Source organism: Hyperoodon ampullatus (genome assembly GCF_949752795.1).
Source record: "Hyperoodon ampullatus genome assembly, chromosome: 6".
NCBI lineage: Eukaryota > Metazoa > Chordata > Mammalia > Artiodactyla > Ziphiidae > Hyperoodon > Hyperoodon ampullatus.
In genome coordinates this window covers 116,028,151-116,047,346 of record NC_136919.1, presented here as the reverse complement: position 1 = coordinate 116,047,346, position 19,196 = coordinate 116,028,151, and the positions used below count along the sequence as shown (strand labels likewise).

The 19,196-nt window shown below is 36.9% G+C and overlaps 1 protein-coding gene across 1 annotated transcript; it reads right to left on the bottom strand.

The window, feature by feature from the left end:
• Positions 1-503: 503 nt before the first annotated feature.
• On the bottom strand, positions 504-8,302 carry LOC307054897 (cytochrome c oxidase subunit 7C, mitochondrial-like; the record flags this gene model as incomplete). Its single annotated transcript, XM_079706757.1, has 2 exons — positions 504-848; positions 8,277-8,302. The coding sequence occupies 2 exons, from the start codon at positions 8,300-8,302 to the stop codon at positions 623-625; spliced, it is 252 nt and encodes an 83-aa protein (XP_079562883.1). The 3' UTR covers positions 504-622.
• Between the last annotated feature and the right edge of the window lie 10,894 nt (positions 8,303-19,196).

Here is a 19,196-nt window from a genome sequence, read left to right as displayed (position 1 = left end):
CTCCTTGTGTTTAAGTCGATTTATCTGATATTCATATAGCCAAACCAACTTTCTTAGTATTTGCATGGTGTATCTTTTCTCAACCCTTCCTTTCAGCCTCTTTGTGTCTTTACATTTAAAGTGCCTCTTATGTAAACAATATAGTTAGGCCTTACTTCTTCAAGCAGTCTGAAAATATTTTCCTTTTAATTGGAGTGTTTCATTTAATGTATTTATGAATATGGCCAGGTTTAATTCTACAATTATTCTAATTTGTTTTATTTGTCCCTTCTGTTCTTTGTTTCTTTTCTCTTCCTTTCATGTCTTCTTTTGGGCTAACGAGTGTTAGCCCAATCAGTTAGTATTCCATTCTATCACTTCTACTGGCTTTTCAGCTATACTCCTTTGTATTTTTTTTAGAGTTGTTGTTTTAAAGATTATACTATGCATCCTTAACTTGTCACAATCTACTTTGAATTAATGACATTCTGCTTCCCTTATAATACAAGAATTTTACAATATAATTTTTTTATGCTATAAGTTTATTTACAAACATATCTAGGATGCTGAGTTCAAGAGTTTGATCCTTTTTTCAAAGAGACTGCACATCTTAAAATGCTCCTCTTCGTATCTGTCTCATGGATTATTTTTTAAGCAGTTGGTGTCTTACTATATAGAAAGGTGCAGCAAATCCAGACCCAAAGTACAAAGTCATCATAGCTAGTAACCGCCACTTGTTTTCCACTGAAAATGGTAAATGCTTCCCCGAACCCTCCTCATAGTGGCTCCTACGGACCACAGAGGTTGTGAACCTCCGGATGCTTTGTCCCAACACAGCGCTGTTGGAAGCCCTGTGAAAGGTGCAGAACCTGAAGGCGGAAGAAATGGTGGCAGCACACCCAGCACTCCTTTCCTCACGACCTTTACAATATAATTTTAAATGTATACCCTCCTCCTTTTTCATAGTGTTGCAATATATTTTTCTCTTTTGATACTTTATAAATCCATAATGTTGTTATTATATTTCCTTTAAAAATATATACTTCCTTCCTAAATTTTAAAGAATTTTAAATTTTAATTCCTGTTTGAAAATTACCCCATGGCTTAGCTATTTTGGTTTATCTCTCCTTTGCATTCCTGTAGCCTGTCAAAAAGAGTAGAAGAAATGAAAGCAATTACAGGTGCTTTATAAATATTGGAGCATAACAAAGGCAGCTGGTGGGAGGTGGGGATGGGGTGGGGTGGAAAAGACTCGTTTTGAAGACATCAGTTATTTATAAAGTTTTTCAAATTCAAGATGTAGCTTCTTCCAGGTTCCTTAGTCAGTCTAATTAGGAACAAAGATATTTTGAGTTTCCAAATTCTCATTGAGGGTCCTTCCCAGAGCCCTCGGTGGGCATTCTTTGTCCTCTGAGCTTTCCTACTGTATCCCTTATTCCTTGTCTAGTGGAATTTGAAGTAGTAACATAAAACCCAGGGAAAGGAACCAGTTTTTAATACCCAAACCACCAAGTCTGAATCTGGGTTTGTAAGCCTTCAAGGCTTCATAAAATTGGAGGATAACGTCAGCTTAGGACTTACCACAAACCACGAGACATTTAAATTCTGATTTATGATTTAGGCTGGACCAGCACAAGCTATCAAGAAATCTCATGTTCCACCGTTATTTTTTTAATGTAAAGTAGAAGTAAAAGGACTGAACTTGCTCAGTTCCTTCCTGCTTGGTTAATGGAATTGATTGTGGAGTTGGCAGAGATAGTTACAGGTCAAAGGAATAGAACAGACCAATTTGTGTTCCTTCTCAGATTTGCCATCAATTAATCAAATGATCACAGTCAGATTCCTCTTACTCTCTGGGAGTCCAACCTTCAGCCCTAGTCAGGAGGAGACTCTGCCCTGGACTCTGCACTTAGAGGGACATGTTCTTGCTCTCCTCCTGTGGAGGAGGACACAGGGTCAAGCGGATATGCCCACCTGGAACCCATGCCTGCCCTCTAGACATTTCTCCATGGAACCCTGGAACTCCTTGCACAAATGCCCCCTAGACCACTTTCAGGTCTTGCACAGAGTTCTGTTCCAAGACTGTCCTCCCAAATTTTGACTGGGCCACAAATATGCTCACCATTTTCCCAACCACTGGCCAAAGGGCACCTGCATTCAGAGCACATGAGCGGAGCTTGGTCATGGGGCTGTGGTGTCTATGTACCTACATGTGTGCCAGCTGAATGTCTCAAAGACGAGACAGATCTGGTTAAAGGTAAGAAGATGAGAGACAAGCTGAAGACTGACTCCTCCTGAGCTGCTAAGGAATCCCAAAATTTAAATGCAGTCTAGCTTTCCAGGTCCTGATGAAAGTACACTTGTTAAGGTATGTGGCTAGAGCATATTTTATTCAACATTTTTAAAGGTTGAGTTGTAAATTTTAAATATTTAGACATATGTATGTGGGTCACCATTTATATGCTTGTTTTGGGCCCCACAAATGTTAAAGGAGGGCCTGTCTCCACAACATTTCCTTTTCCTTGATTATAAACATGCTGGCTATAAATAACAATGGATGTTTAAAGGTCTTTAGAAACCTCAAGAACCTCAAACTATTTTTGTTTCTCTCCTTTTAAGTTTCAAGTGGTTGTGGATAGCAGTCTAGAATTTGTTCAGGTTGAGAGCAAAATCATTCACTACAAAGAGTTAAAAAATGTATGGAAAATTGTAAAATCTCTAAAGTAGAGGTATATTTTCAGAAATCTAGTACAATTCTAGCTGCCATTAATTTTTCAGATCCATATTACATACTATGTTTCTATGTCCATGCTGCCAGATCACAAGTAAATTTTGTTTTCATTCATACAACAAAAATCAGTTGAGCTTCCATAATGGAAGCATATGCTTATGCTAGGGATATACACAACTAACTATAAAACAATATAGCAAGAGCTGTCACAGAAATATGTCTGTAGAGCTGTAAAAGCGGAACATTAAAGTACTCAGTTAAAAACAGCCAAGAAGAAGAGGCTCACTAAACCTCAGGACTGGAGAACGTAAGGACCATCTAGTCTACTGCCCAGCACTAGCACAGTAAATGAAAATAGACCCAGGCACATTACCATGAAATTCTGGAACACAAAGGGAAAGAGACGATTATAAAAGTATCTCAAAAGAAAAATCAGGAAGATACAAAGGATCAGAATAGCCCCAATCATTTTAATGTAATACTAGAGCAATGTCATCAAAATTATAAAGTTATGAAAAATTATTTTCAACTTAAATTCCAAACCTGGCCAAACTATTAACATAGTATAAGGAGAGACTAAATATATTTCCAGACAGGTACATTCTTAAGATATACGTATTTCAGAGAAATTACTGGAGAAGGTGCTCCATTTTAAAAACAAGCGAATAAGCCTATATGGATGTAGACGTAGGGCCCAAGTAATATGGAATTCAATAAGAGAGAGGTCAAAGAAAACCCCCAGAATGATGACAAAGAGTAATCCCAGGATGGTATCAGGCCGTAGGACTTATCGACCCACAAAACCAGATCTTTTGATCAGAAGGTTCTCTCGGTGATGTCTCGAAAAAGATAAAATTGGTAAAAAATATTTAATACATTGAGACACAGTGAGAGAGAATTTGGGGCTGAGTTAGTAATAAGACCACAGAAAATGCAGCACATAAACAAAACAAAACAACTGTTAAATCTCGGGGGAAAAAATACTTGTGAGAGGAAAGAAGAAAATTATAGTACTCTATGTGGCTCAGCTATGAATAGGATTTATGTACTCACTTTAACTTAAGGACTGATGATAGAGCTAACCAAAATTATATTACAATATGTTTGTATTGAGAGAACGGAAATATTAATACGGTGCATGTATTTTCTGGTGGTAGAGTGATAGGGATGAAAATCCTCATCTCCCATGATTGGTAGGTCATTATAAATGCCTAAAACTGAAAAATCAAAAAATGACACTATGCACAGAATATTTAGATACATGGAGGTAAATCTTTAAAAAACAAAAACTTAGAGTTGTAAGTGGTTGCCTCTGGGGACAGGACATCAGCGATAGTAGGGAGAAGGGGCATAGAACCATGTGTTACATAATAAGTTCTGTATAGGTAGATGATGCTTTAAACCATGAACGTACATAACTTTGATTAAAATGACATTTTTTAAAAATCCGGATTTTTTAAAAAGCTCTTATTTGGGGAAAAAAATAAGTGCATGGGCTTTACTAGATGATAGTCAAAATATTTAAATGTATACAGGGTTTCACAGTGTAAAAAGTTTTACTTGCACATTCACAATCTAATAAAATTCTACCAACCTTTCTCTGTGGTAGGTTATTATTATCATCCTTTTATAGATAAAGAACTTCAAGTTTAGGGATGTTAAATGCCTTGCCAAAGTCCACACAGCAAGGATGTGGCTGAAGTGAGGCTGGACTGCAGGTCTTCTGACTCTAGGTCCTTCCTCTGTGCCATGGCTGCTTTCTAAAGCAGCTCTCTGAGCCTGGGATATTTTGTAAATGCAAGGCTGCCTTATTCCTAGGGTATTTGTGGAAGTGCAGTAATTTGGCGTTACAGATGGGAAGGACTTTGGAGATAATCTAGCTCAACCCTCTCATTGTACATATAAGAAATGTGAGGCTCACAAAATATTTTTCAGGACACCAAAATATTAAGTGTACGGGAGAAGAATTTGATCAGTAGAAAGCAAAGCTTAAACTTTCTTCAGTTGCTAAGGTCCAGAAGTCTTTGTATCATTCTGACAAGGTAGGACTTATTTTTATCTTACAGATGAGGAAACTGGGGCTCATGGAGACAAAGTGCATAGTCTGATTCTACAAAGAAATGGACTTTTTCTTTGAGCAATCCCTCCTAGTCTACTCCTTCAAGGTAGGGTCCTCATGGATTATACAATATAAAGGAGGTAAGTTTTTTTCTGTATGAATCTGGTCCTGTGTCACTTTGCCCCTCTTGGGCACGGGTGCAATGGAATCCTTCCACGGTAACTGATTCAATTCAATTTCTGGAATAAGCAAGCCCAGCGAAAGTAAATCCTTACCACATTTTATAGTGTCTCTCATTATCAAAGTGACCTCACAGACTTGTTTCCCAAGCATTTAAAGCCTGGTGACCTGACAGTTTTCTACTCAGAAATGACCATGTAAAACAGTCCAGCAAAGTTCCCCACATGGCAGGAACTGAGGCAAGTTTATTTTGCTGGCGGTGCACACAGCTTTTCGAACAAGTAAGTTCTTTCTCAGGTCAATTAAACCTGTGTTCAGTAAAATCACACGGGAGGCAAGAGGGCTGGGAATGTCAGTTATTGATTACCTCTAGGTTACACCTGGAGAGAGGCTCTCCTGGCTGAACTTGATTAAAAATCATTTCCAAATCTAAATTTCCACAACATCACATCATTTTCCATTACTTCCATCCATCTTCTCTCCTCCCCGCCCCCACCCCTCTGAGCTTGCAGACTGAGGGTTCTGCGGAAGATGTTCCAGTCATGTGTGCTTCTCAAATTGTACATCATTTAGTTGAAAGACAGCCTGACCCTGGCATGAGCCAGGGCACCACAGGGAAAGTAATGGATGCTTTTCTTGTCAAGGTAAACAGAGAATTAGGGCAAAGAACTCTAACACTTCATTTACTAGCATCATCGTGGAATGAGATCCTCAATACAAGTGCATTGTCCAGGGCTCAAAACCTAGCTATATTTCCTACTTTACATAAGTTACTTAAGCTCACAAAACCTCCATTCCTCAGCTATAAGACGGAGATAATAACGTCTGTCTCACCCATTGTTTTGAGTATTAAAGAATACATGCAATGCCACTACCTATAGTTCCTGCCACATTGTAAATACACTTTGAACGTTAGTTCACTTCCCTAAACTCTGAAAGTGTCAAAACTCCAAAGGAAAAAATATATATCTCTTACTTCCCTGACTTGTTGGTAAATATGTTATAATGATGCTTCAGCCATGGGCTGGCCTCATTTGCTAATAAGATGATATCTTATATCTAATGGTAGAACATTCCAATCATTTACATAGATAAACTCAATAAAATAGAGTTAGATGCCAAAACTGGACAAAAATGAAATTATACCCCTAGGGTGTTGAAGTTTTTCCAGAGAATATATGAAAATAAGAATTTTTAAAATTTGATCATGGATTCAGTTATACTGTGAACCAGATAACATGCCTATTTGCAGCAATAGTCTATTTCTGTCATCATAAGATACGAAAATGACAAATATTTGTGGCGAGAGAGGAACTGGGTTCAAATGCCGGCTCTTCTCTCATTAGTTGTGTAACCTTAAGGAAATATCCTCTCAATTCTGAGCCAGAGTTTCCTCATATGTAAGATGTATATTGCCTTCCTTAAGGGACATGCACCTGGTTCATACTAAGTCAACAAATGATAGCTTCTTCAAATTGATTTATACTACTGAAGATGAGATTAATTCCACTGATACATTCTTCCAACAGGTTCCATTATTTACTTATATTGATCATCTATGATTATCAAGTTCACACTATTGGATAGATGTAAGGGAAAAAGAGAAGGGGCCCTAACATTTATTTTCTACTCTATACAAGGCATTGGGCTACATGCTTCAGCACACATCAATTATGTAATTTGTTCCTACTAAACTCTGTATGAAGGAAGATCTAGGCTGCCCATTTTATTAACACCTAAGGAAACTGAGGCTTGCAGAAGTTAAATGCATTGCCAATGGTAAGTAGCAGAGTGTGGATTAAAATCAGGGCATGTCAGATTTCAAAGCCCACATCCTTCAGTTCATCAGAGATGGAGGTATTCCTTAGGGATTATAAAGGATGGGAAGCAACCTGCATTTTAAGAGAATTTCTTTTTCAGAATCCTGTGAGAAGCAAAGAATTTCTGTGTGTACTCTAATGAGAGTAATATTTTCCCCAATTTATTGGTTCCCTTTTATTTAGCATTTTCCAAATCCTTGAAAAAATGAATAAGGATAAGAATTTTTCTTCTAGTTGACTGTGAAAAATGGGTTCATCAAAATACACAAATGTTTCTTGATTACAATGGCATTTTCTCTAAGTCTTTTGTTTTACGTATTATCTGAACCTATCACCTTCACTAAGTTTTGGTTCTTCTCTCTCTCATTTCTTTCTTTCTTTTTATTCGAAGGGTATCTGGGGGTTAAAAGATGTACCTACTTGTAAAGACAGAAAATCAAAAGTAATACTTTTATGAAAACATTTCCATTGATCAGAAGGGGAAAATGGATGCTTTTCCCCTTCTGAGACCAAAACAAGCATTCTTTTGAGCTAAAGTGAGCCCTTCACACTAGGGTAATACTATTGGAAGTTTGTTCTGTGAAAAAGCAACACATCAGGTAATATTCAGACATGTCCAGCAGAGTATGTCTTTGTCCAGAAGGTGGAAGAGAAAGAACGTTTGTTGAGAGCATGTGCAACTGTCTTATACCCTGTCTGAGGTTATAGTCTTCCCATGACCTTACAAGATAAGGACCTTTGTCCCCATTTTACAGATAAGAAAATTTAGGCTCAAAATTGGTTAAGTAAACTTCCTTTTAAAAAGTCCTAAGAAGTGGAAGAACTGGGATCTGAATCCCATTTTTTTTTTTTTTTTTTTTTTTTTGCAGTATGCGGGCCTCTCACTGTTGTGGCCTCTCCCGTTGCGGAGCACAGGCTCCGGACGCGCAGGCCCAGTGGCCATGGCTCACAGGCCCAGCCGCTCCGTGGCATATGGGATCCTCCCAGACCGGGGCACGAACCCGTATCCCCTGCATCGGCAGGCGGACTCTCAACCACTGCGCCACCAGGGAGGCCCTGAATCCCATATTTGACTGACTCAAAATAAAAGTAATTTTCATTTATTGTATCCCTATCACATGCCAGGTAATTTACATAATGATCTCTAATGCTCACAACAATATTACAAGGTAGGTGTTGTTCTCTTCATTTTTTTTCTTTTGCGGTACGCGGGCCTCTCACTGTTGTGGCCTCTCCCGCTGTGGAGCACAGGCTCCGGACGCGCAGGCTCAGTGGCCATGGCTCACGGGCCCAGCCGCTCCGTGGCATGTGGGATCCTCCCGGACCGGGGCATGAACCCGCGTCCCCTGCATCGGCAGGCGGACTCTCAACCACTGCGCCACCAGGGAAGCCCATGTTCTCCTCATTTTTAAACATCAGGAGACTGAGGTTTAGGTAGGCTAAGAAACTTTCTCAAGGCCACATGGCTAGGAAGAGGTAGAGAGCCAAGATTTTAACCTCGGCTTACCTGCTTCCAAAGCCATCCCTTTTCATAGCGCCATGCAATCTCCTGGCAGAGTTAATGACCACGCTGACCTTAATTAAGACAAATTGGTAGTGGATGTGGAAGCAAGAAGAACCTACAGGAGAACGCCACTGTATTCTTGGAATTCATGCCAATTAGGAAGTAAATGAAAGGCATGGTATGTGCCATGCAATCTGAGAAACAGATTTTTGAAAATGAAAAGAAAAAAAATGAAGGGAAAAGAGGAGTCAACCCATGGGACAGAGAAAAAGAAGAACTACAAGTTCCTAAAGTAAAGTTGTGACAATACAGTCATACCTAATGTCAGATAGAAATATAAGTGCAATAATCTAAAGAAATCCATAACCCAAGAAGGTCTCTGATATTAAAAGAATAGGAACAAATGAGGGGAAAGTCTCTCTGAGAACCTTGGGCATGTTTTCACTGATTAAAAAAAAAAGGTACTCAAAATAACAAAATGATCCTTTTGTAGTTAACTTTGGGTAAACATTAAAAAAGTAAAATATAAAGAATATGAAGTATAAAAAATAAATAATAATAAGGTAACAGTCAGCAGACACAACACCTGTCTTAGCTGCATTTACAGCTGTGTTGTCATTCTGGGGAAAAAAAGGATTCTCTAGTGATTGGTTCCTAAGAGCCCCACACAGTTGTGTGGGAGAATATGTAGGGTCCCCAAAGTCACCAGCCTTTGAGTCCCAAGTGAAATGTTAAAATAGCTTATGGAAGGAAATTGGTGAATAGAATTAAAAGGATGCAGGAATTGGGGGAGGAAGATGGCAAGAGGATCTAAGAATGAGGGAAAAAAGAAGACAAGAAGTGTAAAGTAAACTGCATCTGTATATACAAATGGTTGAAATTGGAGTTAGATTAGAAATTACTCAGAGGCTAATTAGTGCTCAGAGAGAATGCCTTTGTCACCAGCTTGATTGAAGCACTTTGTTATATCCATGAACAATGAGGGTTGGGCTGTGCTGCCTCAGGGTAGTGAGTAATGGCCTGCACCATCTGTGGCTGTTTTCAGGCACCTGAACCCAGGAGGATCCACCCTCTGTCGGAACCATCACACACTGGGTATTGAGTGTGTGCTGTCTTCACTGCCTGGGCAGACCCCTTGCAAGAGTAAGGAGCCCTGACCTTGGAATAAGGAAGATTGTTACTGGGAATAACCTGAAGTCACTGTCTTGGAAAGGTTTTCTTCTCTAACGAGTCCTTTCTTTTCTTTTCCTTGTCTCTTCTTTCTCTTCTTTTTTAAACGGTGTAAGAGTAACAGATGTTGTACTACTGTTCTTCAAAGAAGAAAAAGGAAAACGAAATGCAGAGTGGAACTGCCTGTGATAGAGGGGAAAGAAGATGAGAAAAGTGACCGCAGATGAGAAATATGGAGGAGGAGGAGAGGAAAAAGAGGAAGAGAAAGAGGAAGAGGGAGAGGAAGAAGGAGATGCAACAACAGAATTCAGAAAAAAAAGGTAAAAACAGAAAAATGTTTTTGAAAACCTTAAAGGTAAGTATGAGAGACCATGGATTATTGTTAGGTGTTGGTGTCATACCTGAGAATCACATTGTCTCATTTATAAAATGAAGGTAAGGGGCTTCCCTGGTGGCGCAGTGGTTGAGAGTCCGCCTGCCAATGCAGGACACACGGGTTCGAGCCCTGGTCTAGGAAGATCCCACATGCCACGGAGCAGCTGGCCCCGTAAGCCACAATTACTGAGCCTGCGCGTCTGGAGCCTGTGCTCCGCAACAGGAGAGGCCGCGATAGTGAGAGGCCCGTGCACCGTGATGAGGAGTGGCCCCCACTCACCGCAACTAGAGAAAGCCCTCACACAGAAATGAAGAGCCAACACAGCCATTAAAAAAAAAAAAAAAAAGAAATGAAGGTAAATGTACACAATCCTTGCACGGTTTTGTCAGATTAATAATACCAATTATTTCATAAAGTGTTGACAGAATTAAGTGAGTTAATGCATGTAAAGTGCTAAAAGCATGTCCAGCACATAGAAAACGTTGAATATTGTTAGCAATCATTGTCATTGTTGTTGATGTTATTAGTAATAATATTAGTATTATTGAAAAGTGTGTAAAGTGCCGAACATTGCCAGATGCGTGTACGTTTTTAATAAATGACTATTATGACAATAATAGAGTTATTGTTACTACTGTTATTACTATTTGAATAAAAATGGGACATAAACCTAACTAAGACATTAATGAAGAAAACATACCATAAATGAAAAGACAGAAAACAAGGAGACAATGGGAAAGCACAAAACAAGATCAAAGTAATGTTAAGTTAGACAAAAATTGAACCTTCATACAATATAGCTTTTTTGATCACAAATTAAAAACAGAAAGTGAAACAAGGAAAGAAAATAATTTCATGTTAGAAATGGGGAGAAAATATAATTTGCTGATACTATGATTCTATGATAGGAAAACACAAGAGTATCAACTGAGATATTATTAAAACTGATAAGAAAGTTCAGAAACATAAGTTGAAAAATAAGATGGCAAAAATCAAGATTGTTTCTCTATACAAAGAGATATAAACAACATGTAAAGAAATAAAATCTCATACACAATAGTGTATAAAATAAAACTAGATTTAGAGCAAGAATAAGAGCCAGAGAGAAAGATATAGATATACTGATACACTCATGTTCTCTAAGGAATAAACTAAATAAGAAGTGTGCAGATTTTGATAAAGGAAGTCATAGTCTTTGCTCTTGGACAAAAGGCTTAAACAAGTTCAGAAATAAAATATATTTCTTGTGGGGAAGATAAAATGATTCTTAAATTTATTTAGAAGAAAAAAAACCTCATGAAATTTAGCACACACACAAAAAAATGGAAGAGTAATGACAGCTAATTTCCCCAACCTGTATTAAATAAAATATAAAGCTGTACTAAGTGGAATACAAGGCACAACTGTTAAGTGCTTTACATGCATTAACTAATTTTATCTCATACATAACATTGCTGTGAGGTAGGTACTATTTTTATCTCCACCCAAGAAGAAAGCAGAGCAGTCAGCTTAAGTAACAACCATCCCCATTCACACAGCTGGTAAATGTGGGACTGTATTCAAATCTAGGCTTCCCATCCCCAGAGCTTGTAAAAGATGTTTTAGAACTTAATATATGATGAAGTTTTAATCATGTACATAACTTAACATGTCAAATAATACCTCAAAGCTTCAAATGAAACCCAATGTCTCACTGATACACCAAATTCCCACACCCCAGAGGCTGCCACTTTCAACTATTTTAGTGTTGCTGTGACTATCTAACCTTATATTTCTAAGTGTAAAGCTTACATTGCTATTTCTTGATATTTTCAATTTTAGACCTTATCTATTGATTTCCAAGTCAGAAAGATGAGAATTTATCTCTCTTTGGCACAATAGTTTCCCAGCCTCACCTTACGGTAATTAAACAATAGTTGGTTAAAACAATATTTACTGTTACGTTATAATAATATAAATATTATTCACAAAGTCAGGTGTGGACCATGATCATATTTTCCTTCTTGTAACAATGCCCCACTGTTTCTTGGAGTTAACTGTTGTCCCATTTTCTTAGTTGTTTTGTCTTCCACGTACCTATCACCTAATTAAGTCCCCCAAATCTCCTCTATAATTATAAATGTCCTCTTGATAGAAATCAAACACATCAATCAATTCTACTATTCATTTCATTTTGTTTTTTCCTTGGAAATATCTTGATGTATGCCATCTTCCTGCTTCTATCTAGAAAGAATGGTCTCTACACAACCTTCACAGATGCCATCTGGCTAAATCAATGTAATTCCAATTCTCTCTTGTGTTGAGTTTCTTCTTCCTGGATCTTGTGTTTTTCTTTCTTCCTTCTGTTTTTTTTAAAATAACCCCCTCATGTTGGTGACACATATCCTCAAGTGGCTTCCTGAGAAAGTGTATAAGGGATGTACAAGTTTAAAAACTTGCTTTCTCTGAAATGTCCTTATTCTACTCTCACAATTAAGTAAAGGATAGTTTGGATGAGTATGAAATTCCAGGTTGCAAATAATTTTACCTAAGGAATTTGAGGACATTGCTTCTAGCTTCCAGTGTTGCTGTGGAGATGCCCAAATGAATTCTGATTCCTGATCTTTTATAGGTGACTTGTTTGGTTTTTCCTCAATGGAAACTTTTAGGTTCTTCTTTTTAACTTTAGTGTTTTGAAATTTAACAGTCATGTATTTTGGTGTGGCTATTTTTTATTCCATTTCTGGGCATTTGATGAGAAGTTTCAAACAGGGAATTCATGTCCTCAGGTTTGACTAATTTTCTTATACTATTTCTTTGATGATTTCCTGGTTATATTTTTCTTATTCTCCCTTCTTGGAACTTCTGTTAGTCAGATGTTGGGCATAGTGTGTTGGTCATCTAATATCCTCTCCTTCCTTTCTTGTATTTTGATGTCTTTCTGAGAGATTTCCTCAATGTTACCTTCCTTGTTTACTACCAACATGATTTATTTCTACTATCATATTTTAATATGATGTTTATAATAGTTTTGTTCTCTAAATGTTTTATATATACAAATGTATACATATATTCTATCTATACATACATATATACTTATTATATTCCCATTTTGTTAATACAATATATTATCTTCTCTTTTTAAAGATATTGCTTTTGTTTTGAAGTTTTCTTCTGCTTGTCTTGGCTTCCTCTGAGTTCCCTTTTTCTGTTTGTCTATTGATGTCTCTTTTTCATGTTAAAGACGTTTTTCATACGTTTGTTGAAACTAGGCCTGTGTTCTTATTTGAAAGTGTGGCATTTAAAGCCTAAACACAAGAAAAAAAACCCAGGATAATCCTCAAAAATTTCAACTATTCTTGAAGGCATCAGAGTACTGAGGTCACATAGCAACTAACTGGCCTGAAATTGAAGGAAGTGCAAGCACTTCCAAGGAGAGGTGGGACATGAGTACTGATTCACCTATAGCAGAGCACGGGGCAAAGAGCACTACCATACAAGTGAGTAAGAAGAATTCAGCTAAAATTTTTTAATGAAATGCTAAAGGCTAGCAAGAGAGACTAGAACCCCTGGATGCTATAGATAAAACAGGAGTCTGCACTCAGTCCCACATTCTTCTCCATGGACTTACTCATGGCTTATCTGGAAAAGATTGGAGGAAAGGTGGAGATTGGAGAAAACCTCCCTTGGTGATGGAAGACTGGAGTAGGGTAGTGGGTGCACTGCAGAAAAAGTACAAAGCCCCTCCCAGACACTTCTCTCCAAGGAAGAAAAGCCTTAAGTCTTTGGAGGCAGGGCAGGAAACCCTGTTACCCCAGGATCCAGTAGAAAACCCACTGCGCTGGGAGAAAAATAAAATAAAAAAAGTCTATCCCTAGGATGGCTATCCTGGGCTTCGTAAGAGGTCAACCACTGGAGAAGGGCAATGATAGCCCAGGAGGCTATCCTGGGCTTCATAAGAGGTCAACCACTGGAGAAGGGCAATGATCACTGAGAATTGTGTCCCCCAAAAGATATGTTGAAACCCTAAGCCCCCCCCCCAAGTAACTCAGAATGTGACCTTGTTTGGGAATAAGGTCACTGTAGGTGTAACTAATTATGTTAAGGTGTAACTAATTATGTTAAGATGTATTAGTTCTTAGTATTGTATCGGTGTATCATAGTGTATATTATATGGTACTATATACTAATACAGTACTATATTATACTGGTATTATAATACTAGTAGCAATATTATATATTAGTATTAGTTAACATGAGTACTGGAGTATGGTGGGAACTTAATCCAGTATAACTGGTGTCCTTATAAAAAGACTGAAATACGGACAGACAGAGACACTGGGAGAACACCATGTGAAAATGAAGACAGAGATTGGAATAAACGATGCATCTAAAAGCCAAGGAACACCAAGGATTGCCAGAAAACTATCAGAAATTAGAAAAAAGGCATGGAACAGATTCCCCCTCAGAGCCCTCAGAAGGAGCCAAACCAGCTGACACACTGATTTCACATTTATAGCCTCTGGAACTGTGAGAAAATAAATTTCTGTAGTTTTAAGTCATGTGATTCTTTATTATAGCCCTAGGAAACTAATACACCTGGAAAGAAGAAAGATGAGAGATCTCCTCTGAGGCACAGACACATAAAAAAGGCTTAAAGCTGAGGATACAGCAGAAATATTGAGAGAGAGAAAAAAAAAGAAACGACAAATGAGCCTCCACCCTAAGCATAAGGTAATACTAGAAGAATTTGAAGCCTTGATTCACTGAAGATGACAACAACAATAAAATGCAGAACTAGCTCAGTTACTGTTTAGATTGACACAGCCCCCCTGTATATTGACCTTGTAAAACAGTATGCCTATTTCCAGACACAAATACTGTTTACCTGAGACTTTACTGTTCTAGACACAATAAAACAAGAAAAAACAACCCACTGAAAAGAGACAAAGCAATCAAGAGAATCAGATTCAAATATGAACAGATATCTGAACCATAAGATAAAGAATTAAAAATAACTATGATTAATATGTTAAAGGTTCCCATGGAAAAGATGAATGACATGAATGAACAGATGAGGAATTTTAGCAGAGAGATAGGAACCATAAGAGTCAAATATAAATGCTAGAAATAACACACACAAACACACAGAGTACTAGAGATGAACAATGTCTTTGACACACTCATCAGTAGACTCAACACAGGTGAGTAAAAAATAAGTGAACTTGAAAGCAGGTCAAAAGGAATTACCCAAACTGAAATACAAAAGGAAAATCACAGTGAAAGGAAGCAAAAAAAAAAACAACAGAAAAGACTGGGCTTCCCTAGTGGCGCAGTGGTTGAGAGTCCGCCTGCCGATGCAGGGGACACAGGTTCGTGCCCCGGTCTGGGAAGATCCCACATGCCGTGGAGCGGCTGGGCCTGTGAGCCATGGCCGCTGAGCCTGCGTGTCTGGAGCCTGTGCTCCGCAACAGAAGAGGTCACAACAGTGAGAGGCCCGCGTACCGCAAAAAAAAAAAAAAAAAAAACCACAGAAAAGACTATCAAGTAACTATGGGACAATATCCAAAGATTTAAAATTTTAATCCTAGAAGGAGAAAAGAAAGAAAAAATACTTTAAAAGATAATAAACAAGAATTATCCAAGAATAATAAATGACATCTTCACAGATCCAAGAAGCTCAGAGAACCTCAAGCAGGGTAAATTCTCCCTCCTCATTTCCCAAAGACAGATTATATTCAAATTGCTAGAAACCAAATTTAAAAAGAAAATCATGGGAGCAGCAGTGAAAAAAAAGACATTACATACTTACACAAAGGTAAGAATCACAGCAAACTTCTTGTTAGAAAATATACAAGCCAGAAAACAAGAGTAGCATATTTCAAGTGCTACAAGAAAAAACAAAACAAAACAAATGTCAACCCAGAATTCTATACCTAGTGGAAATAAAAGTGAAGTAAAGACTTTTCCAACAAACAAAAATTGAGAGAATAAATTACAAGCAGACTTGTCCAACAAAAAAATGTTAAAGGAAATTATTCAGAGAGAACTTATAGCTGAACAAAGAAAAAAAGAGAAAAAATCTTGCTTCTGAACAAAGAAAGGACAATCTCCAGAAAGGACATTTTCTTATCTTAATTGCTCTAAAGAAAACTATCCACAGGAAAAAAATTAGCAAGATGCTAGATTTTTTTTTTTTTTTTTTTTTTTTTTTGTGGTACGCGGGCCTCTCACTGTTGTGGCCTCTCCCGTTGCGGAGCACAGGCTCCGGATGCACAGGCTCAGCAGCCATGGCTCACGGGCCCAGCCGCTCCGCGGCATATGGGATCCTCCCAGACCGGGGCACGAACCCGTATCCCCTGCATCGGCAGGCGGACTCTCAACCACTGCGCCACCAGGGAGGCCCAAGATGCTAGATTTTAATTCAAAATATAAATGATTACATTAAACGCAAATGGTCTAAGCACATAAAGTAAAACATAGAGCTTGTCAAACTGGACTTTTTAAAAAAGCAAGACCCAGCTATACTTTTTCTATAGGAAACACACTTTATACATATAGACATTAAAAGGAAGAAAAAGGATATATCATAAAAAATTTTAATTTTGAAAAATGCTAAAATAGCTATATTAATATCAGACAAAATAGACTTCATAACAAGGAATATCATTTAGAATAAAGAAAGACATTGCATAAAGATAAAGGGGTAAATTCACCAAGAACATATAAGATAATTGTGTATGCACCAAAAACACAGAGCTTCATACTACTTGAAACAAAAATCGATAGAACTGAAAGGAAAAAAAAGACAAATTCATGATTGTTGGTAGAGACTTCCACATTGTTCTATCAGTAACAGATAGAATATGTAGATAGAAAATTGGTAAGGATATAGAAGACGTGAATAGCATTAATAACAAGTTTACTCTTGAACGAAAATCAAAGAAATCAAAGAAATTGAAAGAAATCAAAGAAGACCTAACCTAATAGACATACCATCATTCATGGATTGGAAGACTCACTATTGTTAAGATGTTATTTCTCTCCAAATTTATCTGTGGACACAATGCAGTCTCAGTCAAAATCCCAGGAAGAATTTTTTTTTGTAGAAATCAACAAGCTAGTTCCAAAACTTATATGGAAAGACAAATGAACTAAGATAGCCAAAATAATTTTGAAAAAAAAGAATAAAGTTAGAGGACTCACACTACTTCAAGACTTACTATAAAGCTATAAAAACTAGCACGGCATGTTATTAATAAAAAAACAGATAGGTAGGTAAATAGAATGGAACAGAATAGAGTCCTAAAACAGCTTCCCTCCCAATCAACATAAATGTAGTCAATTTTCAACAAAGGTGCAAACACAAGCCAATGAAGAATGGATAGTCTTTTCAACAAATAATGCTGGAACAACTGGAAATTTATATGGAAAAAAAGGAACCTCAACCCATACTCTACCTCATACACAAATATTAATTTTTTAAAACTATAGACTTAAATGTAAAACATACAGATATAAAACTTCTAGAACAAAATATGGAAGAAAGTGTTTGTGATTTGGGATTAGACAAGGATTTCTCAGTTATGATACCAAAAGTATGATCCCAAAATTACATACTGATAAACTGGACTCCACAGAAAATAAAAACCTTTGCTCTTTGAAAGGCACTGTTAAGAAAATGAAAACAAAAGCCAACAGATTGAGAGGAAATGGGAAACAACCCAAATATTCAACAACTAATAAACGGATAAAATTAACTGTAGTGCATCCAAATATTGGAACTCTACTCTGCAATAAGAACGTAAGAATGGATAATGATGTACCCAACAACATGCATGAGTCTCAAAGAAGCCAGATCAAAAATCTACATTTACATGACATTAATTACATTTACATGACATTACATCTAAAGGCAAAACTTTAGAGACACAAAACAGATCAGTGGCTGCCAGGGACTGGGAGGTTGGCTATCCAAGAGTCAAAAAATAATTTTCATGCTTGATTAAACTGTTCATATATTTTTTGACTGTGAGGGTAGTTACACAAGTGTATTTTCAAAATGCACAGAACTGTATATTTAAGAGTGTATTTTATTGTGTGTAAATTATACTTCAATGAACCTGATTTTTCAGAAATGCTAATTGCAAGTTTCATGTGCATGTGTAAATTGTGAGCTTCTCTGGTTGACATGTCTCACCTCCTATAAATTTCCCCTCCTAATTTTTGTGGGTTTAAGCCTTTGTATTCTTTTATTGCCATTTTAATTGCGCTTTTAGGAGAAATAGGAGATAACCATGTGTGTTCAATTTGCCAAGTTTAATCAAAAGTTCAGAAGTGGTATTTCAAATCAGTGAGAAAGGCTAGATTACTCCGTAAGTGGAGAGGAGATCTTATATGTTGTGTGTGTCAACACACACATGCAAAAGGTAACTATCTGAGGTGATGGATGTGTTAACTAACCTTATGATGGTAATAATTTCATAATACGTATATATAACAAATCATCATGTTACACACCTTAATATTACACAATGTGATTTGTCAATGATATCTCAATAAAGCTAGGAATAAAGTGTGAAATTTCTGAATTATGAAATTAAGACAAATAAAATAACAAAAAATACTAGAAATATATTTCGAATATACATGATAGATTCAGATTAATGTCCTTAAAGCACAAAATACTTCTATGAATAAGAGGGAAAAAAAGATGAGAACCTAATTTTAAAAGTCAAAGGACATGAGAGAGTGCTTCACAGAAAGGAATATTGTAAATATTTGACCTTTTTTGTAATTAATAAATCCTAAATAAACCTACATACCTTTGTTCTATAAACTGGGTAATTTTCTTTTCTTTAAGAACAATACCCAATGACTGATAATGGTGGAGGCAACTGGCTATTCTCATGCAAATGTAAATTTGGTTCAACTTTCCTTAGGGCAATTTAGCAATCTGTATATAAATGACAATGTAGCAAGACTGTATATTAAACCTTAAATGCTTAATATACCCTATAACCAGCAATTCAATTTCTGGGAATCCTTCCTAAGAAAAGTATTAAAAATGTGTACAAAGATTTTTGTTACAAGAATATTAATCACAATATTGTCTATAACAGTAAAAGAAAAAATGTGAGCAACTGCAAGTTGATAAAATACAGCCTTTTAAGAATAATGCTGTAGGGGAATTTAACACCCCACTTTCACCAATGGACAGATCATCCAAAATGAAAAAAAATAAGGAAACACAAGCTTTCAAGGATACATTAAACAAGATGGACTTAACTGATATTTATAGGACATTCCATCCAAAAACAACAGAACACATTTTCTTCTAAAGTGTTCATGGAACATTCTCCAGAATAGATCATATCTTCAGTCACAAATCAAGCTTC